We start from the raw sequence: 27,477 nt of genomic DNA, 5'->3' as shown, positions 1-27,477 counted from the left end.
GACAACTGTGTGGCATGGATGGTGGACTTGGTGTCTGAAGAGGGACAACTGTGTGGCATGGATGGTGGACTTGGTGTCTGAAGAGGGACAACTGTGTGGAATTGACCGAGCATTGAAACCAGGAATGGACATGCGGACAATCAGCTTGCTAGCTAAACGGAGGCCGAGTGCTGTCTTGTTCAGGTCAGAATTAGGATTCATTCATTATTTTCAATGAGTGGAAGGCCTGATGTGGGCAGGAAGTTCCCTGCTGTCGACACTAAAATCAAACACTGTGATTCAATCTTTACAGCTGGTCCGTCCAATCAAAAAAGACTACTGACATTTAATATTTAAAGCATCAACATTTTAGGATGTCTTGAGCTGTGGGCCACAATTGGCCCCCACGCCATACTTTGGACTCCCCTGGTTCATAACACCAAATGTTTTTGTTTTTTTTTAAATGGTGTTTTAATTGGAGATCCTTGGATGAAGGGCCTTCACGGTGGCAGAGGGGTTAGTGCGTCTGCCTCACAATACGAAGTTCCTGCAGTCCTGGGTTCAAATCCAGGCTCGGGATCTTTCTGTGTGGAGTTTGCATGTTCTCCCCGTGAATGCGTGGGTTCTACTCCGGCTTCCTCCCACCTCCAAAGACATGCACCTGGGGATAGGCCCCTCCCACCTCCAAAGACATGCACCTGGGGATAGGTTGATTGGCAACACTAAATGGTCCCTAGTGTGTGAATGTTGTCTGTCTTTCTGTGTTGGCCCTGCGATGAGGTGGCGACTTGTCCAGGGTGTACCCCGCCTTCCGCCCGATTGTAGCTGAGATAGGCGCCAGTGCCCCCCGCCACCCCAAAAGGGAAAAAGCGGTAGAAAATGGATGGATGGATGGATGGATGAAGGTTGATTATGAATGGAAGAAGCCTATTTCTATTTCACATGCTTTTGAATCCAAACTCAGGTAAGTCCCAGCCAGGTGGAGCATGTATTTGTGGAAAACCAAAGAAAAAGACTCCTTCATATTATTGCACTTCTGCTTTATTCTACAGGCACTCGGAAGACGCTTGGGAGAAACTCCAGAGCATCTCCAAGTTCTTGCGTGGCTGGCTGTGGGATTCACTCTTCATCCAGCCCTTTCTGCAACAAAAAGAATGGAGACAGAAGACAAAGTGAGATGATTTAGTGACAGTTTATCTATTAAATGTCTTCATTACTTTTGATTGGGTCACTTCCAGGATTACACCTGAGTCTCCTTACAAAAAGGTGCACAGTCCATAATCGTTGTGGTAGGTTTATTTTGACAATGAACCAGATAAAAACAAAGATAAAATGTTTTTATGTATTTATTCTATACATTTATCATTATCAGTATTATGTATTAATATTAGTGTTTGTTGTATTTAATAGTATTCATTTATAATGTTATTTATTTATTATTTAAATAATTAATTGCTGTTTCATGAGCAAGAATCTTGGTGAGAAAGAAACTCCTTTTTTCACAATAAACTTCCACAGTGAGTAGGAGACCCAATATCTACTTTGCTCGATCAATCATCTCTGGGCGTTCAATCCATCACAACTTTGGTTTGTCTTAGAAGACGTTTGACCTCTCATCCCAGGAGGCTTCATCGCTTCATGCTAATAGACTAAAATTGCTCAGATCTACTATAACCAATCTAAGTCTGACAGTAGATCTCACCAATCTAAGTCTCTGACTTACATTGGTCAGATCTACTCTGACCAATGTAAGTCTACCACTTAGATTGGTGAGATCTACTCTGACCAATGTTAGTCTACCACTTAGATTGGTGAGATCTACTCTGACCAATGTTAGTCTACCACTTAGATTGGTGAGATCTACTCTGACCAATGTAAGTCTACCACTTAGATTGGTGGGATCTACTCTGACCAATGTAAGTCTACCACTTAGATTGGTGAGATCTACTCTGACCAATGTAAGTCTACCACTTAGATTGGTGAGATCTACTCTGACCAATGTAAGTCTACCACTTAGATTGGTGGGATCTACTCTGACCAATGTAAGTCTACCACTTAGATTGGTGAGATCTACTCTGACCAATGTAAGTCTACCACTTAGATTGGTGAGATCTACTCTGACCAATGTTAGTCTACCACTTAGATTGGTGAGATCTACTCTGACCAATGTTAGTCTACCACTTAGATTGGTGAGATCTACTCTGACCAATGTAAGTCTACCACTTAGATTGGTGGGATCTACTCTGACCAATGTAAGTCTACCACTTAGATTGGTGAGATCTACTCTGACCAATGTAAGTCTACCACTTAGATTGGTGAGATCTACTCTGACCAATGTAAGTCTACCACTTAGATTGGTGGGATCTACTCTGACCAATGTAAGTCTACCACTTAGATTGGTGAGATCTACTCTGACCAATGTAAGTCTACCACTTAGATTGGTGAGATCTACTCTGACCAATGTAAGTCTACCACTTAGATTGGTGAGATCTACTCTGACCAATGTAAGTCTACCACTTAGATTGGTGAGATCTACTCTGACCAATGTAAGTCTACCACTTAGATTGGTGGGATCTACTCTGACCAATGTAAGTCTACCACTTAGATTGGTGAGATCTACTCTGACCAATGTAAGTCTACCACTTAGATTGGTGGGATCTACTCTGACCAATGTAAGTCTACCACTTAGATTGGTGAGATCTACTCTGACCAATGTAAGTCTACCACTTAGATTGGTGGGATCTACTCTGACCAATGTAAGTCTACCACTTAGATTGGTGAGATCTACTCTGACCAATGTAAGTCTACCACTTAGATTGGTGGGATCTACTCTGACCAATGTAAGTCTACCACTTAGATTGGTGGGATCTACTCTGACCAATGTAAGTCTACCACTTAGATTGGTGGGATCTACTCTGACCAATGTAAGTCTACCACTTAGATTGGTGGGATCTACTCTGACCAATGTAAGTCTACCACTTAGATTGGTGAGATCTACTCTGACCAATGTAAGTCTACCACTTAGATTGGTGGGATCTACTCTGACCAATGTAAGTCTACCACTTAGATTGGTGAGATCTACTCTGACCAATGTAAGTCTACCACTTAGATTGGTGGGATCTACTCTGACCAATGTTAGTCTACCACTTAGATTGGTGAGATCTACTGTGACCAATGTAAGTCTACCACTTAGATTGGTGAGATCTACTCTGACCAATGTAAGTCTACCACTTAGATTGGTGAGATCTACTCTGACCAATGTAAGTCTACCACTTAGATTGGTGGGATCTACTCTGACCAATGTTAGTCTACCACTTAGATTGGTGAGATCTACTCTGACCAATGTAAGTCTACCACTTAGATTGGTGAGATCTACTCTGACCAATGTAAGTCTACCACTTAGATTGGTGGGATCTACTCTGACCAATGTTAGTCTACCACTTAGATTGGTGAGATCTACTCTGACCAATGTAAGTCTACCACTTAGATTGGTGAGATCTACTCTGACCAATGTAAGTCTACCACTTAGATTGGTGAGATCTACTCTGACCAATGTTAGTCTACCACTTAGATTGGTGAGATCTACTCTGACCAATGTAAGTCTACCACTTAGATTGGTGAGATCTACTCTGACCAATGTAAGTCTACCACTTAGATTGGTGAGATCTACTCTGACCAATGTAAGTCTACCACTTAGATTGGTGAGATCTACTCTGACCAATGTAAGTCTACCACTTAGATTGGTGAGATCTACTCTGACCAATGTTAGTCTACCACTTAGATTGGTGAGATCTACTCTGACCAATGTAAGTCTACCACTTAGATTGGTGAGATCTACTCTGACCAATGTAAGTCTACCACTTAGATTGGTGAGATCTACTCTGACCAATGTAAGTCTACCACTTAGATTGGTGAGATCTACTCTGACCAATGTAAGTCTACCACTTAGATTGGTGAGATCCACTCTGACCAATGTAAGTCTACCACTTAGATTGGTGAGATCTACTCTGACCAATGTAAGTCTACCACTTAGATTGGTGAGATCTACTCTGACCAATGTAAGTCTACCACTTAGATTGGTGAGATCTACTCTGACCAATGTAAGTCTACCACTTAGATTGGTGAGATCTACTCTGACCAATGTAAGTCTACCACTTAGATTGGTGAGATCTACTCTGACCAATGTTAGTCTACCACTTAGATTGGTGAGATCTACTCTGACCAATGTAAGTCTACCACTTAGATTGGTGAGATCTACTCTGACCAATGTAAGTCTACCACTTAGATTGGTGAGATCTACTCTGACCAATGTAAGTCTACCACTTAGATTGGTGAGATCTACTCTGACCAATGTTAGTCTACCACTTAGATTGGTGGGATCTACTCTGACCAATGTAAGTCTACCACTTAGATTGGTGAGATCCACTCTGACCAATGTAAGTCTAAGAGCAGATGAGAGCAATGAGCAGTGAAGTGTCTTCCAAGACAAATGGATGGACTGCCTTGAGATGACACTGAGCTGATGAATGAGAACATTCACAGAGCAGTAACGGTGTGTTCTTCCAAAGTGTGACTGGTGTTCTTATGTCAATGTGTCACGTTACTCCTGGACACATGTTCCAGGGCTCTTTACCTTGGAGCCAACGTCGCGGCTTTTGGCACGCAACTTGTTGACCTGAGATTCAGCGATGTCAGCTCTCTCTTCAGCCTCATCCAGCTCATGCTGGAGCTTACGGAACTTGCTCAGGTGGGTGTTGGCTTGTTCCTCCTGCAAGAGTCAACAAGCACGCGTCAAAATGTTGGATTCAGTTCAGTGTTCCTCCCTGGCGGCTGCTGGTCTTTGAAGTAGGGAAAGCTCACTGTTCAGCCACTCTCTTAACACCAGTACAGTCTACTATTACACATCAACTTCATAAAGATGCTAGATTGTACAAAGGAAATGTCACTCAGACCATTGTACATTTTGTCATATCCACTCTCTTAACACCAGTACAGTCTACTATTACACATCAACTTTATAAAGACGCTAGATTGTACAAAGGAAATGTCACCCAGAGCATTGTACATTTTGTCATATCCACTCACAGAACGGAATGAAAGCTGCAAGTTGCTCATTTGTCTGTCAAAGAGAAGTTTAGCCTCAGACAGATCATTTCATCTTCATGCGAAAGCTGAGCCTCCAGGTCAGTGGAGGCCACGCCCACTTTCCATACACTTCTACAGACACTGAGCATCGAAGCCTCACATTTATCCCATGACTGTCTAGTCTAGCCGCAGTGGAGAAGAAACAGTGGCAGTTTTCAAAGAGTGAGATGTGGCACCCTGGGCTTCAAAGGAAGCCCACTTGCAGGACAAACTGTATTTACACTTGCTATTTAACATTTACATCCTACACTTGCCCATAGTGCTGTATGACATGGCGGTGGATTCCTGGCCAGTGATGCTCAGGAATGGCATCTGGCGCCAAAAGTACTCAAACAATTGAGTGGTTGTGGCGACCTCTCGTGGAGAAAATGCAGAAGTACACACTAGTGGGGAAGGTGAGCTGGGTTAACACCCTCGTGAGACAGGTTAGTCTCTGACCATGTGTTGTTGCAGTAGTTATCTACATATATATAAGTGTAGTATTAAAGACAGGCATCAACGAGTATCTTATTCTCAACCTAGAACAACAATGGCCTTGAGTCCAAAGTGCAGTCTCGGGGGTGCCAATTGTGGACCTTGGCTTGTGTTTATAGATTTGCGGCACTTTGTCAACAACATCCAGGAGCAATAACTTAAAAGAAGGACAGTTTAAGATAAAGCTGAGGAAAAGCTTAAACGTTGACACAATTATTAATCTTAAATGTACATGGCTCTATATGCAAATGAGAGAAGATTTGTGGCCCTTGGACGGATGTAATGGGGAACCCCTGTCCTAGACTTACAGCCTCTTCAGCAGATCTCTTGTATGCTTTGACTTTCAGCTGCAGCTTGTCCACCAGATCCTGGAGACGCACCACGTTCTTGCGGTCCTCCTCAGTCTGGAATTTCAAATAGTAGGTAAGACAAAACAAATCTCCTTTCTTGGAAAGAATATCATACAAAGCAATGACTTAAGATGAGAACATTGAATGCGGTCGGTGAACACACCTGATATGTGAGCTCCTTGATGCGCCGCTCGTATTTACGCATTCCTTTAATGGCTTCGCTGCTCTTCTTCTGCTCAGACTCCACCTCATTTTCAAGCTCTCTCACCTGAAAGTAAAGCAGGACTTGAAGTTAGGGTTAGGATAAACTCGAGGACTGAGAAACTCGACAGAACGGTCCAATGATGGTCAGAGTCCTAGTTAAGTTTGCTTCAAACATGCTTTACCAAAAAGTCTGGATCTCCCAGTAACTACAACTTATATGTTGCATGTTTTTAAAAGGTGGGAAACAATAGACAAAGAACATTTAAGTAGAAAAGCACTAAGAGAGCATTGAAGGTGGGGATGTAGTTTTGCTAATATTAAAAAGTCTTACCCTGGCCTCGAGCTTCTGCACCTGCTTCTTGCCTCCCTTCAAGGCAATTTGCTCGGCTTCATCCAGACGGTGCTGCAGGTCTTTGATGGTTTGCTCCATGTTCTTCTTCATACGCTCCAGGTGAGCACTGGTGTCCTGTTCCTTCTTCAGCTCCTCTGCCATCATGGCAGCATCAGTGATGGCCTTCTTGGCCTTCTCTTCAGCATTCCTGCACTCCTGGACCGCTTCTTCCACTTCAGTCTGAAGCTGAGAGGCATCGTTCTCAAGCTTCTTCTTTTGGTTTATCAGACCGGTGTTCTAGATGTTTTGGAGCCAAGAGAAAACTATTAAAGATGTGTTGTGGAAGAAAGCCAAGTGTAGGGAGCAAAACATAGCAGAGTTTCACCTGTGAGTGCAGCAGCTGCACCCTCTCGCTGACATCCAGCAACTCTTGCTCAGCAAGTTTGCGACTTCTCTCAGTTTGCTCAAGAGCAGCCCTCAGTTCTTCCAGCTCGGCCTGAATGAGGTTGTTACGTCTCTCCACAATGGCGATGTTCTCTTTGAGATCATCGTTGGCACGAAGAGACTCATCCAGTTGGATTTGGCAATCCTTCATAGGATGACATCAACCATCATATTGTTGGAAAGTGGGATCTAACTTGCTTACCTTCAGGTGCGCATGGACAGATTTGAGTTGTTTCTGAGCTTCAGCTGCCTGTCTGTTGGCCTGACTGAGTTGAATCTCCATCTCATTGAGGTCTCCCTCCATCTTCTTCTTCAAACGAAGGGCCTCGTTCCTGCTTCGACACTCAGCTTCGAGGGAGCTCTGCAGGGTGTCAATGTTCCTCTGCAGGTTCCTCTTGCACTGCTCCATCTCCTCATCCTTCTCAGCTAGTTTTCGTTCAATTTCAGACTTAATCTGGTTGAACTCGAGCTGGGCTCTGAGAATCTTTCCCTCCTCATGCTCCAAGGTAGCCTAGTAGGCACAAGGATATAGTGGGATGTGTTGCAGTTGACATTCTGCTCAAACCAAAAAAAGGCCCTCACCTCAGCTTCCTCAAGAGCAGCCTGGATCTCACTCTTCTCCTGATCCAGTTGTTTTCTTAATTTCTCAAGTTCATGAATATTTTTTCCACTCTCGCCAAGTTGCTCAGTGAGGTCAGAAATTTCCTCTGCAGAAGAAGATTTGCAAGTTAGCACAATTATCAGAGGAGAGTCAGCAACAGATCATACCTTGCAAGTTTTTGTTCTCTCTTTTCATGGTTTCCAGCTGATCCAGACATTCTTCATAGGAGTTCTTCAACTTAAAGAGTTCTGTGCTCAGAGCTCTCGCTTCCTTCTGGGAGCCCTCCAACTCACATTGAGACTCCTCATACTTTTGTTTCCACTCAGACAAGACCTAGCGTTGATTAAAAGGCACAATGATGGTTAGAAAGGAAGATTTGGTGAGAATATCTTTATTCACAAGTATTTATATGTTTAAACAGAGCCACTTCATTTCCAATGATTGATTTGAATGAGGTATCCATGCCAATATGTTTTCACTCTCAAATGCTTGGCGGCTAACTATTAAGATACTTTTGATGTTCAGACCTTGTCAAAGTTTCTTTGCTTCTTGTCCAGGGCGGCAGCAGCGGCGTTTGACCTCTCCACATCCACCATGAGGTCTTCAATCTCATTCTGCAGTCTGTGTTTGGTCTTCTCCAGAGAAGAACATTTAGCATTCACTGCTTCCACGGCCTCCTCGGCATCCTGCAGACGCTGAGCCAGCTTCTTCCTACATTGTCACCGACAGTCTTTAGTGTACAGTACAAGGTGTGTCATTTATTTGAAAGTGATTTGACATACTTCGCCTCCTCCAACTCTTCAGTCCTCTGGATGGCATCAGTTTCATACTTGGTTCTCCACTGAGCCACCTCAGAGTTGGCCTTGGACATACCACGCTGCAGTTCAGCCTTGGCCTCCTGCTCCTCCTCATACTGCTCTCTGAGGAGGTCACAGTCATGGCGAGAAGACTGCACAGCATGGGCCAGAGCACTCTTGGCCTGTCAGCAAAAAAGGATCTACTTCTCATATCATTGCAAAAGAGTAAGTACCGTTGTCACAATACGGTCTATTACTTTGGTCTCTTCTTCCAGTTGTCGTTTAAGGTCCTCAATTTGTTGAGTATAAGACATTTTTCCTCTACTGAGTTGAGAAACTAGGGACTCTTTCTCCTCTAGTTGTCTTGAAAACTCACCTGGCAAATTGGCAGAAGGTGACATGTGGTGTTAATGTCTGAACATTGAGTTTTTATTGAAGCCGCACGATACCTACCATTTTCAGTTTGGAGCTTTGCTTTCTGCATGTTGAAGTCATTGATGCAGCGTTGAGCTTCTTCAAACTTGCTCTTGTATTCATTCATCTGGTCTTCCATTGTTCTGCATGTCTTCTCAAGATTTGTCTGCAGTGCCAAAGTATCTTTGAGTCCCAAAATACATCCAGATGATCCGTGTCCATTGGAGGATCCACGTCCAGCAAAATAAATGATTCAACCAACCTTTGTTTTCACAACGTGTTCCATGTTGGAAACGACGTCGTCCAGTTCCAGCCGCAGTTCGCTCTTCTCCTTTTCCAGTTTCTGCTTGACTCTCTGCAGGTTGTCGATCTGCTCCCCCAGGTCAGCGACACTGTCGGCTTGTTTCTTTCTCAGTGTGGCGGCGGTGGATTCGTGCTGCAGCGTGGCCTCTTCAAGGTCTCTGCGCAGTTTCTGAAACTCGGCCTCCCTCTTCTTGTTCATCTCGATCTGGGCCGATGTGGCTCCACCGGCCTCCTCCAGCCTCTCACTGATCTCCTCCAGCTCCCTGGCCAGGTCTGCTCTCTGCTTCTCCACCTTGGCCCGAGCTGCTCGCTCTGCCTCCAGCTCTTCCTCCAGCTCCTCAATGCGGGACTAGTCAGGAACAACTACTTAGCCACTGTTGAGTGGAATGCAGATTTGTGAGCGTGTGTTACCTGCAGCTCTTTCAATTTCTTTTGAAGCTGAAGAGCAATCGCCTGCTCATCCTCTATCCTGCTATTTAGCTGATTGAGCTCAAAGTCTTTCCTGCGGTAGAAAAAGTAGGCGTTACAAAAATGTCACTTAGGTTGTTCCTGCTAGGGAATGGGGATTATCATGTTTACTTTTTCAGATGCTCCTCTAGTTGTTGCTTGTCATTCTCCACATCCATCAGGCTCTCCTGGGTCATCTTTAAGTCTCCCTCTAGCTTTCTCTTAGCTCTCTCAAGATCCATACGAATCTTTTTCTCTTGCTCCAGAGACCCTTCGAGCTGAAATCAATTAAAAGGTTGAAAGAAAACTTCATTTTTTCGCGGTGTCTGGAGTAGTGACTTCTAACTGAAACTTACATCATCCACTTGCTGCTCCAGTTTGGACTTGGCTTTGGTCAGAGTGTTGACTTTGTCTTCTTCACTCTGGAGGTCATCCAGGGTTTGTTGATGAGCTTCTTGTAAGGCTTTCTTCTCCTTGGTCAGCTTGGCAATGATTTCATCCAAAGCTGCCATTTCTTCCACCAGGTTCTTCACCTTGTGATAAAAGGTAAAGTGCAGCATGATTCCTATTCCATGACTTCCTTTGAGGGTGGCAACGTTATCTACAGTAGACATACCTTGTTTTCAGTGGCATGTTTCTCTTTTTCCACTTTAGCAAGTGTCAACTCCAAGTCATCTATATCCTTCTTTAGCTCTGAACACTCATCCTCTAGCTTCCTCTTCTTTGCAGTCAATTCAGCATTAATCTCCTCCTCGTCCTCCAGTCTTTCAGATAACTCCTTGGCCTTTGCTTCCATCTGGATCTTGTGTTTGATCAACCCCTCACATCTTTCCTCAGCATCAGCGAGATTGTCTTGCTCCTAATTGGCACATGATCCAAATTAGGGATGGATTCCTTCCGAGAGTACTAACATCATTGCACTTACGGCTTGAACTTGTAGCTGCAGGTCATTCTTTTCCTGGAGAATAGAAACCATTTTCTCCTCTAATTCCTTCCTGCGTGACTCGGACTTTGCAAAGGCGTCTTTCAACTTCACAAATTCTTCCTTCATGTTGGCCATCTCTTTTTCTGCTTCAGCAGACCTCAGAAGAGGTTTGATCTTGAAGTACAGCTTCATCCAAGGCCAATTCTTGACCCCCATGAAGGCACGAATGTTCCACTGGATTGCCAGCAATGCATCCCTGTCAAAGATGAACCGTTGTTAAGCCGACTGCGTGAGAACACACAGAAATGCAGGGGATGTTTGGCCCGATGTATATCACGTTGGCCTAATTGCTGGCTTGTACCTCCTTTCAACAATCTTCTGGAATTCCACCCTTGCCAGTAGGCCTCTCGATCTGGACTGGATTCCAGTGATAATGAGTGACAAGCGGTCATCCCTCATCTCCTCAAGTTGCCCGAGGAGACCAGCCTTGAAGAAGACCTTTAGAAAGATTGAAGATCCATGTTAAAACTGTTGTAGTTCCACAAAAGAAATGACACATCTCAGGGAGTTCACACTAAAAGTTATCAACAATCTTGATTGACTTCCTCGTGTGTTGGAAATGCATCCATTTTGAGTCTGTATGATGATTGAGGCTCATCATCTTTACGACAATGTATTTAAATACGTATCATGTAGGATTTTTGCACCAACCCTAAAATAATAGATACCTTATCAGTTGGGTTGTGTTTATATTTTTAGCTTCACTGCTAAGTTGGGGATATCAAATACTCTTCTTTCAATGAAGTACCTTAGTGTGTCCAAACTTGTATTGATTGTGGTCAATATCCAAAGACCCAAGGAGTTTCTCAGCCCCCTTCTTACTGTCAATAAACTGACCCTCCGGGATAGCGGCGGGATTCAGGATGCGATATCTGGAAATGGTTGAAATATTTGTCTTGAATCCAAATATAACAACTTCTGTGAAAGAGAAGAGCTATTGCAATGTGAAACCTCTGTTTAAAGTCTCCATAGAGGATCCTGTTGGGGAAGCCCTTCCTGCAGATCCTGATGCCTTCCAGCACACCGTTACAGCGCAGCTGGTGCATCACCAGAGGGTTCTCCATGGCCCCAGGAGTCTTGGTCTCATTGGGGATGATGCAGCGTACAAAGTGGGGGTGAGTGGACCTCAGGTTGGTCATCAGCTTGTTCAGATTCTCCTGTAAAGGTGGTGAGGAAAGGTGTTCAACTGATCCCATAAGAAATGCATTGTAATGAAAGTGGTATCATTCAGTTCCATATTACAGGGTCCAGTTTATGTACTGACCCTGTGCAATGCAGACACAGTCTGGAAGGATGAACCCTTTTTCTTGGTTCCTCCTTTTGCTTTCCCGCCTTCACCAGCTAAACACATGTGGTGTTGAGTATAGAAAAGAAAAGGAAACAAAAACAGCAGCAATGGCTTCCCTCACTGGGAGCGTGAAGGTAATGCTCACCTGTTTCAGCTCCAGCATAGTTTGCAAAGAGTACAGACAGCAGCTTGAGGTTGGACTTCTGGTAGAGTCCGACCACAGTCTCATTGAGAGGATCCTTGTTCTTCACCAGCCAGTTGTTGATGTTGTAGTCCACAGTTCCAGCGTAGTGCATCAGAGCAAAATGGGCCTCTGGTTTCCCTTTCACCACCCGGGGCTTCTGGAAGTTGCTGGATTTCCCCAGGTGGTTGTCATAAAGCTTAGCTTTAAAGGTGGTATCACTGGCTTTGGGGAACATGCACTCCTCTTCAAGGATGGACATGATACCCATGGGCTGAGGACGCCAACGTTTGAGTCATTCCAATTCTATGATAAGTCAATGTTAGCTTCTCATTAGCAAGCCTTACCTTTTCAATCAGGTCAATACACGCCTGCAAGTCCATACCAAAATCAATGAAAGTCCATTCAATGCCCTCTTTCTTGTACTCTTCCTGCTCCAGCACAAACATGTGATGGTTGAAGAACTGTTGCAGTTTTTCATTGGTGAAGTTGATGCACAGCTGCTCGAAGGTGTTGAACTGCAAAATAGAGCAGAGATTTGTATTCCACAAAAGGTTTGGCCCATGAAATATAGCTAGAGCTCACTTCAAAAATCTCAAATCCAGCAATATCCAGAACACCAATGAAGTACTGGCGAGGCTGCTTTGTATCCAGAGATTGATTAATACGGATTACCATCCACAGAAACATCTTCTCATACACTGCCTTAGACGAAGCACCAACCGCATAGGAGACCTGCAAAACAAATACATTTTCTCCATTCCCTTTCTGGCTTGACATGTGGTTGTGGGACAGTTTTTGTTGGATTTCTAATGGGCAGCTAATTCTGCAGTGGACTAACTCCAATGTGTTTCCTCAGGGGTAATGCCTTTGTTTCACTGCACCTTACGTAGACAGACACAGGTGGTAGCTCCTCAGGTTAGTGCGCAACAAGGATCGCTAAGTGTTGCAAAGTTGAAAGCACACAAGTAACCAGTTGAGGTGTAACTTACCTGCTGGACATTTTGTCCCTTTGTGACCCACTCGTTCCCCACTTTCACTCTGGGATGGCAGAGACCTTTGATGAGGTCTGCAGAGTTCAGGCCCATCAGATAAGCAACTTTGTCTGCAACTGAAAAAAACAAAAGATTGTATTAGATTGGCTTTGTTTCCTTTTTGGACATGAAGTTGTTCTGACCTTCGGTGCCGTCCGCCTCTGCTTGTTCCTCACGCTGCTTGGTCTTGAACTTCATGTTACCGTAGTGCATGATGGCACCTGTCAGCTTGTAAATGCCATTCTTCTCCTCTTGGGTGAAGCCCAGCACATCAAAGGCATCCTAAGTTCCACATAGACAAAATGTGCGGTCTGTCACCAACATCCGGACGATGATGTACCTTAAGTCACATGTGGAATCAACAGGCTTGTATTCACCCTTTTAGCCCATCTTGAACATATGTCAAGGGAGCTCTAAGATCCTTTTTGAAGTCACACTGAACATGTTCTCTCATATGAACATTTTACTTGAATGGCTTATTTGCAACATTGACACGACTGCCTCAACTTTCCCAAGTTTTGGGTATTGTACGGGATGGCTTTTAGCACAGACTTGCGTAAACCTAAGTTTCTTAACCATAGGGCCATTGTTAGGCCATTAGTGACCTCTAGTGGGCTATCAGAAAATATCTATTTGTCAGCCGTGGTCCGTCTGGGCCGCAGCGGTAGTCACTTGTGATACACTTTTGTCAGTCATGACAATATCAAACAAACACAAGACGTCTGGCACTAAAGTCATCGAGAAGTTTCTTAAGGCGCAAAAATTATGACTAAAGTGGTAAATAAAATAAATAAATGGGTTGTACTTGTATAGCGCTTTTCTACCTTCAAGGTACTCAAAGCGCTTTGACACTACTTCCACATTCACACACTGATGGAGGGAGCTGCCATGCAAGGCGCCAACCAGCACCCATCAGGAGCAAGAGTGAAGTGTCCTGCTCAGGACACAACGGACGTGACGAGGTTGGTACTAGGTGGGATTTGAACCAGGGACCCTCGGGTTGCGCACGGCCACTCTTCCACTGCGCCACGCCGCCCCTAAAGCTGTATTCTCATTTGCTCTTCAATTGTACATATATTTTTGGTATTTATTATCATTTTAGAGGGACAGGCGGTAATATTAGGACAAATTGATATTTAGAATGTATTTATTTTAGCATTGTAGGATTTGTATTTCCAAAGTCCTTTCTTCTGCAGTATATTTGATTAGTATTATTTTTGTAATCAGCATAGACGTAAGCATTGCTAATAATCTTTGTGATTAACACATGCTTTCATATCTTTTGACAAGGTTGTAAACTGTAAGTTGGTTGAATAAAATGATTGAATACGATTAAAATCATGTGAAAGCTGACTAATTCACGGTGAATATTTACTGGAAACGTTGGTCAACTACCCCTGCCGTAAACTACCCCCCACATAAGCGCTATCACTAGCTGAGGACATGTTAGCTCTGTGTGTCGTCAGCTAGTAATAATGATAGCTACTTGACAAGAACTAAATATTACAAAGATGATGCAATGCTTTCTTCCCGCTGCCAAATACCACCACAAAAAATCCATATTGTTAAACAAATAGTGCTCCTTGGTTTAAAAAATGAGTATTATCTTTGTAAAAAAAAAAAAAACAACTAATAATAATATCAGTCCTACAGTGTACGAGATTCACAGATCAGGGCTCTACAAACTTTTTGTCTTGGGGGCCGCATTGGGCTAAGTAGATTTAGTTGAGGGCCAAAAGCCAACTGCATGTAAAGAAACAATATACTTTATTTGTGAGAGTGTGTACATACTGTAATAGTATAATGGATTTATGGATAATTATTATAAGTATGTAACTGCATGTAAAGAAACAATATACTGTATTTGTGAGAGTGTGTACATACTGTAATAGTATAATGGATTTATAGATAATTATTACAAGTATGTAACTACATGTAAAGAAACAATATACTTTATTTGTGAGAGTGTGTGTACATATTGTAATAGTATAATGGATTTATAGATAATTATTACAAGTATGTGACTACATGTAAAGAAACAATATACTTTATTTGTGAGTGTGTGTGTACATACTGTAATAGTATAATGGATTTATAGATAATTATTACAAGTATGTGACTACATGTAAAGAAACAATATACTGTATTTGTGAGAGTGTGTGTACATATTGTAATAGTATAATGGATTTATAGATAATTATTATTATAAGAGGCTATTAAAAGTATGTGAAAGTTTGGCTCCTACATGCTTTACTTCCGTGACGACCTCCCTAAAGTTTAGTAATCAAAGACATCAAACAGCTAAAATGTGCCTGACATGGATACGTGTGAAAAGAATGTTTTGCATGTTTCCCATCATGCTTTGTAATGGATTAAAATTTAGATTCATTTTTTTATGGTGCATGAACATTTTTTATAATGGCCATAAAGTTCAGTGACAATGTGTGTTGACCTTTTTGGATTTTTGTTTTGGCAGCATGATTAAGGAAGGTTGTTTGTATTGGCTCATACATTCTAATCCGAACAGAATTAAAGGTCATTGACTTGAATTACTCACGGTGTCCACTAGTCCAGGACTTTATAGCAGCATCAACATTGTCAGACTATTCAAATGAAAGCCATCTGCAGGTGAGTAATAAGACTCATGAGGTCTCGTAGGCCAAATTGAAGACAGTCCTGTAGTAGCTGGTTGAGGTGTAGCTAATGTGTCCATGTACAGTACATACAGTATTCAGCTTGTTTAACAGTTGGAGGATGAACGTCATGCTTGTATTTCTAGTTTTTACTTGCGGGGCTTTTCTTCAAGCCCATCAGTCCTGCCACGCAACGAGACATCTTGTCCACTCCGTCAAAGTTTGAGTGGGACTTTTACAGCACCCCAAAAGTCACATGCAACAATTCCTACTCACATCGGTGGCCATGAGCTCCTCGGCGTCATTAATGGAGGCGACGGTGGTTTCTCCTTGGGAGATGAAGGCGTAGTCGTAGGGGTTGTTGCTGATGAGCAGCATCTCTGAAAAGCAGAGTGACTTCTTGTCGTTTGTGCTTTATGCGCACCATAAGTGCTCTTGTATTTATTTACCTAGAAGCTCAGGTTTTTTCTGGGACAGAATCTGATAGAAAATGTGATAGTCTCTCTCGGCCTTGAGCTGAAAGGTGACCCGGGACTTCTCCAGCAAATCTTTAATACAGAAGCAGTTGGTGGTCAAATCCAAGAATAACAGCTCCCATCCATAAAACGCTACCCACATGTCTCGATATCGGCCGATGCGAGCTTCCCACTGGCAGCAAAGTGGATTCGGATGAATTTTCCCTGCAGATTTCCAACACATTTAACTGATTATCAGTTCTAACAGACAAATTCCCTCCAAAGTCAGACTTACAAATCTGGAAGAGTTGTCATTTCTGATGGTCTTGGCGTTACCAAAGGCCTCCAGAGCAGGGTTAGCCTGGATGATTTGGTCCTCCAGAGTCCCCTGAAAGTACAACAGCGCCAAGTCTTTGATCAATCGGACCAATGCCTGCTTTCCAAATCTGGCTATGAACCTTTTTCTCAGAGCCCGCGTCTTTCTTTCCGCCGCTTGCTGCAATGCTGGCAAAATACTGGATGACTCTCTTGGTGTTAACAGTCTTCCCAGCACCGGATTCTCCACTACGGACACAAAACCAGGGGCTCAGATTCAGTAAGAAGTCAGGTCCAGGTCGTTGTGTTCTCAGGGCATTTTATCAATCGCGACTGAACTGTCTTGAAGGACGTCTCGCATAACGAGGGGAAATTCCATTGTAGCGACTGTCGTTGGCATTGAGAGAAGGGTGGCTCTTTTGCATCTCCACAGTTGTTGTGTTTTCCACTGCAATAGGGCAGCAGCGTCCTGGACCAGGCACACCCTCCTTTGTGTTGGACAGCAACTACCGTAAATTCCAGACTATAAACTGCTACTTTTCATTTTTGGTTTGTACACCCTGTAATAGATAGTTATGAACATGGCCTGTCAAACCGTGCGGCTAGTTTATGGGTTTTCCTACGCTCATACTTTTCATAAAAATCCTGCACCGACAATAAAATGGTGTGTTTATTGTTTGTGCCTTGGCGCCATCTTTTGGAAGGGTTCCCTCACCGCAGGTGCTGTGGTGTGAATGCCTTCAAGTGTTTCCTTCTGTCTACAGCCTTAAACCGGAAGTAGAAGGGCCGCTCTGTCCTCTAATCGTCCATAGCGTTCCTACCCGTATGGATTCTTCATTTATCACTCCAAGTACTCACTGCGGTCCCTTCCAAGGTTTCTCATTCATTGTCATCCCATTGGGTAGAGTTTTTTCTTGCCCTGATGTGGGATCTGAGCCGAGGATGTGGTTGTGGCTTGTGCAGCCCTTTGAGACACTCATGATTTAGGGCTATACAAGTCAACTTTGGTAACTGAAACAATTCTTACTTACTGAACGGTGATGTCTGGAGTGTTTTCATGCATATTTGTTCGTGCTAGGGCATTAGCTACTATGCTAACAAGTTTACAAGTGACATAAAATTACATTCTTTTTCAATTGTTTCAGTTTCACAAATTCCTCAGTAACTTCTACAAAACATTACAGTGGCGTTATTGAAGTCTTTTTAGCTGATTGGAGAGCTAGTTTGTGCAGCTAATCAATCAATCAATGTTACTTCTATAGCCCTAAATCACTAGTGTCTCAAAGGGCTGCACAAACCACCACGACATCCTCGGTAGGCCCACATAAGGGCAAGGAAAACTCACACCCAGTGGGACGTCGGTGACAATGATGACTATGAGAACCTTGGAGAGGAGGAAAGCAATGGATGTGGAGCGGGTCTAACATGATACTGTGAAAGTTCAATCCATAATGGATCCAACACAGTGGGTCCATGACCATGACTTCTGATGTTTTACTGCCGTGTTGCAGACACAGTCCAAGTTAAAAAGTGAAAGTTCCAATGATGGTCTCACACACACTAGGAGTGGTGAGATTATCCTCTGCATTTGATCCATCACCCCCGGGAGGTGAGGGGAGCAGTGAGCAGCAGCGATGGCCGCTGAGTAGGTCATGTTAAGGTAAGTAAATAAACATTTGCAGAATACTTTTGTGTAGATGACTCATTTCACAACGTACTAATCTGTGGCTTAGAGTCTGGTGCAGATAATACATGGGGGGGAATGTTCTTCTAAAACTGAATGGACGCGGCTTATAAACCGGAGACGGCAAAACGCGGTAGTTGGGGTTTTGGCAGCAGCTGACGGAGCCCACAGTCCAGTTACCATGGATTGCCATGAGAAAGGTTTTTGACTTCTGGAAAGCATGAAGTAAACTCGAGTCATTCCAGTGTCAGGTAAAAAGATTCCAGGAGCAACAAGAAGCAAGAACGGACTCACGTGATGAGGATTGACTGATTCTCTCGGTCTGAGGAGGAAAGGCAAGGAGAACTTTAGAGGACCTGAACTTTGCTATTCTACCTCCATTTCCTGATGTGCAGAGGGAAGTTTGGCCTTACCAGTCAGCATGTACTGGTAGGCGTTGTCAGAGATGGAGAAGATGTGAGGAGGAGCTTCACTCCTCTTCTTCCCTCTGTAGGCAACCACCACCTCCTGGTTGTAGACCGGCAGCCACTTGTAGGGGTTGATAGTGACGCAGAACAGCCCAGAGTACGTCTGCCAAAGACAAAAAAGGATGATTGGCAGCTAGAACGGACAGGCCGCCATGATTAGGGAAGGTTGTCTGCATTGGGTCATATAAGTACTCCCGACTCACGTAGATCATCCATGCTGCATAACGCTCTTTGAGGTTGAACAGCACGGCGGGCTCATGGAGGAAGGTGAACATGGCCATGTCTTCGATTTTATCGAACTTTGGCGGGTTCTGAGGGTGCACATCACACTCCTTCACCGTCACCGTCTGTGGACAAAGACCAACAAACATTGAGCCCTCTTTGAGTACCACAAGTTATACGTCAGCTGAAAATATGTGCCAGTTCAAATATTCGCTTGGCCAAAGTCCAACTTGAACACAAATCAAAAATATCAAAGTATAATTATTATTACCATGAATTTCGGACTATAAGCCGCTACTTTCTCTCTAGGATTTGAACCCTGCGGCTTATAAACGCTGCGGATAATTTATGGATTTTTCTTCACGGCCACCTATATTGTTTTGTGTTTAATAGCTCGAATAAACATAAGCAGAAACACTGAAATGGTGTTAATGTTTGTGCTGTGGCGTCACCTATTGGAGGAGTTTGCTCTCTGCAGGTGTTGTGGGTTGAAAATCTACTTCTTGTTTAAATGCCTTGAACCGGAAGTAAAAGTAGTGTTTCATTCATCACTCCATGCAACGTTTATAAGTTTTACAACATAACTCAAAGAATTGGAAAAGGAAGCTAGCGTCATTAGCTTTAGCTTCTGTGCTAACAAGTTTGCAAGAGTCTCTGTTAGGATTATTAACTTGCAATGGCATTCTTTTTGCATCGATGAGTTTGCTAATCAAATTTGGCTGCATCTTTAAATGAAAGAAACTGCTGTTCTAAATGTGTCCACTGGATGTCGCAAAAGCAATTCTGTCAGGCAAGCAAATGGTTCACACTTGGGCCATCAAGTAAACCAAGCAAGAGGTACATGCTACAGCGGGGCTGTGACTCCTCTTCCTCAGCCCAACCTAAAACAAAGAGGAGTAAAATCCATCCCTCCATCCATTTTCTAGCGTTTGTCCCTTTTGGGGTGGCGGGGGGTGCTGGAGCCTATGCTGCACATAGATATAGTGGTGTGAAAATGATTGTCTTCTGTGCACATTTACAGAAAGTGAACAGTGGAAATGACTAATGAGGTAGTTGGTACATGGAAGTGCTTTTATTTTGGCTTTGTTTAGTTTTTTGTTCAGTCGGAGATGGGCTGTGACTTAAAGTAGAATTGCACTGAGATGAAGTGGAAGCTTATTGTGTCCATGCTGTTTTTCCAAACGGCTCCAGAATTTTCAACTAAATGTAAATGTTTTTTGAAGAAGATTATTTGTGGTGTGTACATTTTCACAATGTGTTTGTTCTATTTTGTGTTGAAGGAAAACAAAAGGAAACAATGTGAAGTTGTCCTAGTTGTATTTTAAAGTTGTCATGGACCGGGTGGGACTAGATTTCCCTCCATGCGGCCCCTGAGCTACAATGAGTGTGACACCCCTCCTCTACATCAACAATTTGATTGTTTGAGTGCCTTGACAGGACAGATTTTATTTTTATTATTATTATTTTTTTATCGATTTGGGATCGTTACGAATAAGAATGGCAATTCATTGGAAAATGTAAAACAATTTGACACCCCTAATATTCAATATTTCTGGCCACCTTACACACAGTTTGAACAGTAACACTGTGTTTAAATATGAAGTGGTTATTTGGAGTTTGAGAATCACTGGCATAAGCCATCAATAAAGTTCTGCCTGTCAAGTGTTTTTGTTGACTGGAGGGGTTGCGAGCCTGAAGAGTACCAAACCACTGACCTTGCCCTTCTGAGTCTGGGCGGTGACCTTGTCCCCCTCACGGCTGGTGACGGATGCCTTCACGTACTCCTCCACGGCGTCGGGAACGAAGCATTCCTTCTTCATGTCGAAGGTACGCGTCTGGGCCTCCAGACGCTCCCGGTCTGATTTCCTCAGGTACGGGGCCGCCGCCCCAAACTCCTTCATGGCCGCGTCGCCCATTTTCTAAGATGACCAGGACGAATGGACATGTGTTGAGCGTACACCCGACAACCTCACAATTCTCACGTGGCGCTGAGATACCTTGCTGGTCCGTACAGAGGAGACCCGATCAGTTGAAACCACGTGGAGGGGCGCCTTACCTTGAGAGGGAACACTGGCCTATTGTCAGTTCCAGCAACACCTGCCTTTATAAAGGAAGCCCCCCCGGCCTTTTAGGGGACGACTGAGGAATGCTATTGTGTCTGAGCTGGGGGGCCAAGCCGAGGGAGGGGTCAGGGAGCAATATAGAAATCAGGGTCTTATCAGTGATGGGGTCTCCCGGCCATATTAGGAAGTGCTTGCAGAGTGGTGATTAATCATAGGTATCCTCAAGCAGCCGGGGAACACGACTCAGTCCCGAAATAAACGCAGGGAGGAATTCTTTTGTCGCCACGCCACCATGGACCCGCTGCTGGGGAGACAGGCATGCAGGCATCCTCACACTTGGATCGCTGATCCACCACCAAAATCACCCTTCATCAAAATATCACTCAACCTACACCTGTCAAACATTCTATTATAGTCTGATACTGTGTGCAAATATACCTGCAGGCTGTATTGTCTAATAAGAACACATCTATTTTATTATAGTCTGATACTGTGTATTATAGTCTGATACTGTGTGTAAATATACCTCCAGGCTGTATTGTCTAATAAGAACACATCTATTTTATTATAGTCTGATACTGTGTGCAAATATACCTCCAGGCTGTATTGTCTAATAAGAACACATCTATTTTATTATAGTCTGATACTGTGTGCAAATATACCTCCAGGCTGTATTGTCTAATAAGAACACATCTATTTTATTATAGTCTGATACTGTGTGCAAATATACCTCCAGGCTGTATTGTCTAATAAGAACACATCTATTTTATTATAGTCTGATACTGTGTGCAAATATACCTCCAGACTGTATTGTCTAATAAGAACACATCTATTTTATTATAGTCTGATACTGTGTGCAAATATACCTCCAGGCTGTATTGTCTAATAAGAACACATCTATTTTATTATAGTCTGATACTGTGTGCAAATATACCTCCAGGCTGTATTGTCTAATAAGAACACATCTATTTTATTATAGTCTGATACTGTGTGCAAATATACCTCCAGACTGTATTGTCTAATAAGAACACATCTATTTTATTATAGTCTGATACTGTGTGCAAATATACCTCCAGGCTGTATTTTCTAATAAGAACACATCTATTTTATTATAGTCTGATACTGTGTGCAAATATACCTCCAGGCTGTATTGTCTAATAAGAACACAACTATTTTATTATAGTCTGATACTGTGTGCACACATACCTCCAGGCTGTATTTTCTAATAAGAACACATCTATTTTATTATAGTCTGATACTGTGTGCAAATATACCTCCAGGCTGTATTGTCTAATAAGAACACATCTATTTTATTATAGTCTGATACCGTGTGCAAATATACCTCCAGGCTGTATTGTCTAATAAGAACACATCTATTTTATTATAGTCTGATACTGTGTGCAAATATACCTCCAGACTGTATTGTCTAATAAGAACACATCTATTTTATTATAGTCTGATACTGTGTGCAAATATACCTCCAGACTGTATTGTCTAATAAGAACACATCTATTTTATTATAGTCTGATACTGTGTGCAAATATACCTCCAGGCTGTATTTTCTAATAAGAACACATCTATTTTATTATAGTCTGATACTGTGTGCAAATATACCTCCAGACTGTATTGTCTAATAAGAACACATCTATTTTATTATAGTCTGATACTGTGTGCAAATATACCTCCAGGCTGTATTTTCTAATAAGAACACATCTATTTTATTATAGTCTGATACTGTGTGCAAATATACCTCCAGGCTGTATTGTCTAATAAGAACACATCTATTTTATTATAGTCTGATACTGTGTGCAAATATACCTCCAGGCTGTATTGTCTAATAAGAACACATCTATTTTATTATAGTCTGATACTGTGTGCAAATATACCTCCAGGCTGTATTGTCTAATAAGAACACATCTATTTTATTATAGTCTGATACTGTGTGCAAATATACCTCCAGGCTGTATTGTCTAATAAGAACACATCTATTTTATTATAGTCTGATACTGTGTGCAAATATACCTCCAGACTGTATTGTCTAATAAGAACACATCTATTTTATTATAGTCTGATACTGTGTGCAAATATACCTCCAGGCTGTATTTTCTAATAAGAACACATCTATTTTATTATAGTCTGATACTGTGTGCAAATATACCTCCAGGCTGTATTGTCTAATAAGAACACAACTATTTTATTATAGTCTGATACTGTGTGCACACATACCTCCAGGCTGTATTTTCTAATAAGAACACATCTATTTTATTATAGTCTGATACTGTGTGCAAATATACCTCCAGGCTGTATTGTCTAATAAGAACACATCTATTTTATTATAGTCTGATACCGTGTGCAAATATACCTCCAGGCTGTATTGTCTAATAAGAACACATCTATTTTATTATAGTCTGATACTGTGTGCAAATATACCTCCAGACTGTATTGTCTAATAAGAACACATCTATTTTATTATAGTCTGATACTGTGTGCAAATATACCTCCAGACTGTATTGTCTAATAAGAACACATCTATTTTATTATAGTCTGATACTGTGTGCAAATATACCTCCAGGCTGTATTTTCTAATAAGAACACATCTATTTTATTATAGTCTGATACTGTGTGCAAATATACCTCCAGACTGTATTGTCTAATAAGAACACATCTATTTTATTATAGTCTGATACTGTGTGCAAATACACCTCCAGGCTGTATTGTCTAATAAGAACACATCTATTTTATTATAGTCTGATACTGTGTGCAAATATACCTCCAGGCTGTATTGTCTAATAAGAACACATCTATTTTATTATAGTCTGATACTGTGTGCAAATATACCTCCAGGCTGTATTGTCTAATAAGAACACATCTATTTTATTATAGTCTGATACTGTGTGCAAATATACCTCCAGACTGTATTGTCTAATAAGAACACATCTATTTTATTATAGTCTGATACTGTGTGCAAATATACCTCCAGGCTGTATTGTCTAATAAGAACACATCTATTTTATTATAGTCTGATACTGTGTGCAAATATACCTCCAGGCTGTATTTTCTAATAAGAACACATCCATTTTATTATAGTCTGATACTGTGTGCAAATATACCTCCAGGCTGTATTGTCTAATAAGAACACATCTATTTTATTATAGTCTGATACTGTGTGCAAATATACCTCCAGGCTGTATTGTCTAATAAGAACACATCTATTTTATTATAGTCTGATACTGTGTGCAAATATACCTCCAGGCTGTATTGTCTAATAAGAACACATCTATTTTATTATAGTCTGATACTGTGTGCAAATATACCTCCAGGCTGTATTGTCTAATAAGAACACATCTATTTTATTATAGTCTGATACTGTGTGCAAATATACCTCCAGGCTGTATTGTCTAATAAGAACACATCTATTTTATTATAGTCTGATACTGTGTGCAAATATACCTCCAGACTGTATTGTCTAATAAGAACACATCTATTTTATTATAGTCTGATACTGTGTGCAAATATACCTCCAGGCTGTATTGTCTAATAAGAACACATCTATTTTATTATAGTCTGATACTGTGTGCAAATATACCTCCAGGCTGTATTGTCTAATAAGAACACATCTATTTTATTATAGTCTGATACTGTGTGCAAATATACCTCCAGGCTGTATTGTCTAATAAGAACACATCTATTTTATTATAGTCTGATACTGTGTGCAAATATACCTCCAGACTGTATTGTCTAATAAGAACACATCTATTTTATTATAGTCTGATACTGTGTGCAAATATACCTCCAGGCTGTATTTTCTAATAAGAACACATCTATTTTATTATAGTCTGATACTGTGTGCAAATATACCTCCAGGCTGTATTGTCTAATAAGAACACAACTATTTTATTATAGTCTGATACTGTGTGCACACATACCTCCAGGCTGTATTTTCTAATAAGAACACATCTATTTTATTATAGTCTGATACTGTGTGCAAATATACCTCCAGGCTGTATTGTCTAATAAGAACACATCTATTTTATTATAGTCTGATACCGTGTGCAAATATACCTCCAGGCTGTATTGTCTAATAAGAACACATCTATTTTATTATAGTCTGATACTGTGTGCAAATATACCTCCAGACTGTATTGTCTAATAAGAACACATCTATTTTATTATAGTCTGATACTGTGTGCAAATATACCTCCAGACTGTATTGTCTAATAAGAACACATCTATTTTATTATAGTCTGATACTGTGTGCAAATATACCTCCAGGCTGTATTGTCTAATAAGAACACATCTATTTTATTATAGTCTGATACTGTGTGCAAATATACCTCCAGGCTGTATTGTCTAATAAGAACACATCTATTTTATTATAGTCTGATACTGTGTGCAAATATACCTCCAGACTGTATTGTCTAATAAGAACACATCTATTTTATTATAGTCTGATACTGTGTGCAAATACACCTCCAGGCTGTATTGTCTAATAAGAACACATCTATTTTATTATAGTCTGATACTGTGTGCAAATATACCTCCAGGCTGTATTGTCTAATAAGAACACATCTATTTTATTATAGTCTGATACTGTGTGCAAATATACCTCCAGGCTGTATTGTCTAATAAGAACACATCTATTTTATTATAGTCTGATACTGTGTGCAAATATACCTCCAGACTGTATTGTCTAATAAGAACACATCTATTTTATTATAGTCTGATACTGTGTGCAAATATACCTCCAGGCTGTATTGTCTAATAAGAACACATCTATTTTATTATAGTCTGATACTGTGTGCAAATATACCTCCAGGCTGTATTGTCTAATAAGAACACATCTATTTTATTATAGTCTGATACTGTGTGCAAATATACCTCCAGGCTGTATTGTCTAATAAGAACACATCTATTTTATTATAGTCTGATACTGTGTGCAAATATACCTCCAGGCTGTATTGTCTAATAAGAACACATCTATTCTAAAAGAAAAAATGTAAGAAAAAAAAAGGGCAGCAAAAACTGGACATTGTACTTAATAATAAACAATAATGTATTACGTCATCTAAAAATAGATGTTTTGAGCTTTTTTGACAATAAAAAATGTATCTGAATATTTTTTTTTTATTGATCATTTTTCAAATATTAGGTTATGCAGTTACACAAACTTATTTTTATTTATTTTTTAATTATTGTGTTTTTACATTGGAAAACTGCAGAAGCTTTCAGCTTTTTGCAACTTTTTCTTACATTTTTTCAAACTGCTACTTATTAATAAAATACTAGTCATGCATAGAATAAAGCTGACACAATATCTGTTTTTATATCAATAAGGCCAACGCATACTTTGGCTTTTTATTATGCGGCCCTGGGTGGAAAAAGATCTAAAATATTAGAAGCTCTCAAAATAAAAATAAAATATACTTAAAATATAAACACCGTTTAGTAAGTTAATTTAAAAATAAAATAATCCGAATTTATGAATCAATGTGAAAGATTCCAATGACCATAATGATTCATATTTACATACTGGCAGAATTTGTGACTTTCTAGGTTATGTAGTTAAACAATCTTAATATCATTATTATTATTATTATTATTATTATTAGGTTCTTACATGGGAACAAACTATAAAAAAAATTAAGGAAAAAGAGCAAAAAGGTGAAAAGTTCTAACTAATAATTACTAAAAACAATACAATGCTGACAATATCTGTTTTTAGCTTCTTTTTTTTTCTTTGTAAAAAAAGTATCAATACAGCCTTCGCATAATTTGACTTTTTAAAATGCATTTGGAAAAGTTTGGACACCCTTGGAACTTAAAATATTAGAATCTCTCCAAATAGAAATAAAATACACTTGAAAAACAAACAAAGTTTAGCTAATTAAAAAGTCAAATAATACAAACTTTGAAAGATTGCAACAAGCATAATAAAGAGTGTTAAAAGTGGAAGAGAACATGAAGCATAATAAAGAGTGTTAAAAGTGGAAGAGAACATGAAGCATAATAAAGAGTGTTAAAAGTGGAAGAGAACATGAAGCATAATAAAGAGTGTTAAAAGTGGAAGAGAACATGAAGCATAATAAAGAGTGTTAAAAGTGGAAGAGAACATGAAGCATAATAAAGAGTGTTAAAAGTGGAAGAGAACATGAAGCATAATAAAGAGTGTTAAAAGTGGAAGAGAACATGAAGCATCATAAAGAGTGTTAAAAGTGGAAGAGAACATGAAGCATCATAAAGAGTGTTAAAAGTGGAAGAGAACATGAAGCATAATAAAGAGTGTTAAAAGTGGAAGAGAACATGAAGCATAATAAAGAGTGTTAAAAGTGGAAGAGAACATGAAGCATAATAAAGAGTGTTAAAAGTGGAAGAGAACATGAAGCATAATAAAGAGTGTTAAAAGTGGAAGAGAACATGAAGCATAATAAAGAGTGTTAAAAGTGGAAGAGAACATGAAGCATAATAAAGAGTGTTAAAAGTGGAAGAGAACATGAAGCATAATAAAGTGTTAAAAGTGGAAGAGAACATGAAGCATAATAAAGAGTGTTAAAAGTGGAAGAGAACATGAAGCATCATAAAGAGTGTTAAAAGTGGAAGAGAACATGAAGCATCATAAAGAGTGTTAAAAGTGGAAGAGAACATGAAGCATAATAAAGAGTGT

General features: G+C 40.8%; 1 protein-coding gene across 1 annotated transcript; it reads right to left on the bottom strand.

Annotated features, from left to right (window-relative positions):
* Positions 1-1,002: 1,002 nt before the first annotated feature.
* On the bottom strand, positions 1,003-20,903 carry LOC133544882 (myosin-7). The gene is made up of 38 exons (XM_061890110.1): positions 20,751-20,903; positions 20,469-20,672; positions 18,735-18,878; positions 18,478-18,634; positions 18,359-18,386; positions 16,524-16,629; positions 16,361-16,453; positions 16,227-16,290; positions 16,060-16,158; positions 15,887-15,990; positions 13,121-13,259; positions 12,936-13,054; positions 12,529-12,678; positions 12,291-12,461; positions 11,908-12,217; positions 11,739-11,815; positions 11,426-11,631; positions 11,223-11,346; positions 10,776-10,912; positions 10,415-10,670; positions 10,106-10,348; positions 9,846-10,022; positions 9,622-9,767; positions 9,454-9,544; positions 9,002-9,391; positions 8,779-8,905; positions 8,583-8,701; positions 8,311-8,507; positions 8,056-8,239; positions 7,696-7,861; positions 7,510-7,634; positions 7,130-7,438; positions 6,869-7,072; positions 6,484-6,780; positions 6,112-6,216; positions 5,907-6,002; positions 4,613-4,747; positions 1,003-1,119 (listed from the first exon to the last, which is right to left on the bottom strand). The coding sequence occupies exons 2-38, from the start codon at positions 20,667-20,669 to the stop codon at positions 1,099-1,101; spliced, it is 5,817 nt and encodes a 1,938-aa protein (XP_061746094.1). The 5' UTR covers positions 20,670-20,672; positions 20,751-20,903; the 3' UTR covers positions 1,003-1,098.
* Between the last annotated feature and the right edge of the window lie 6,574 nt (positions 20,904-27,477).

The sequence above is a fragment of the Nerophis ophidion genome, linkage group LG28, assembly GCF_033978795.1.
Source record: "Nerophis ophidion isolate RoL-2023_Sa linkage group LG28, RoL_Noph_v1.0, whole genome shotgun sequence".
In the NCBI taxonomy this organism is placed as follows: domain Eukaryota; kingdom Metazoa; phylum Chordata; class Actinopteri; order Syngnathiformes; family Syngnathidae; genus Nerophis; species Nerophis ophidion.
The sequence above is the reverse complement of the archived record's forward strand: the minus strand, read 5'-3'. Positions and strand labels throughout refer to the sequence as shown.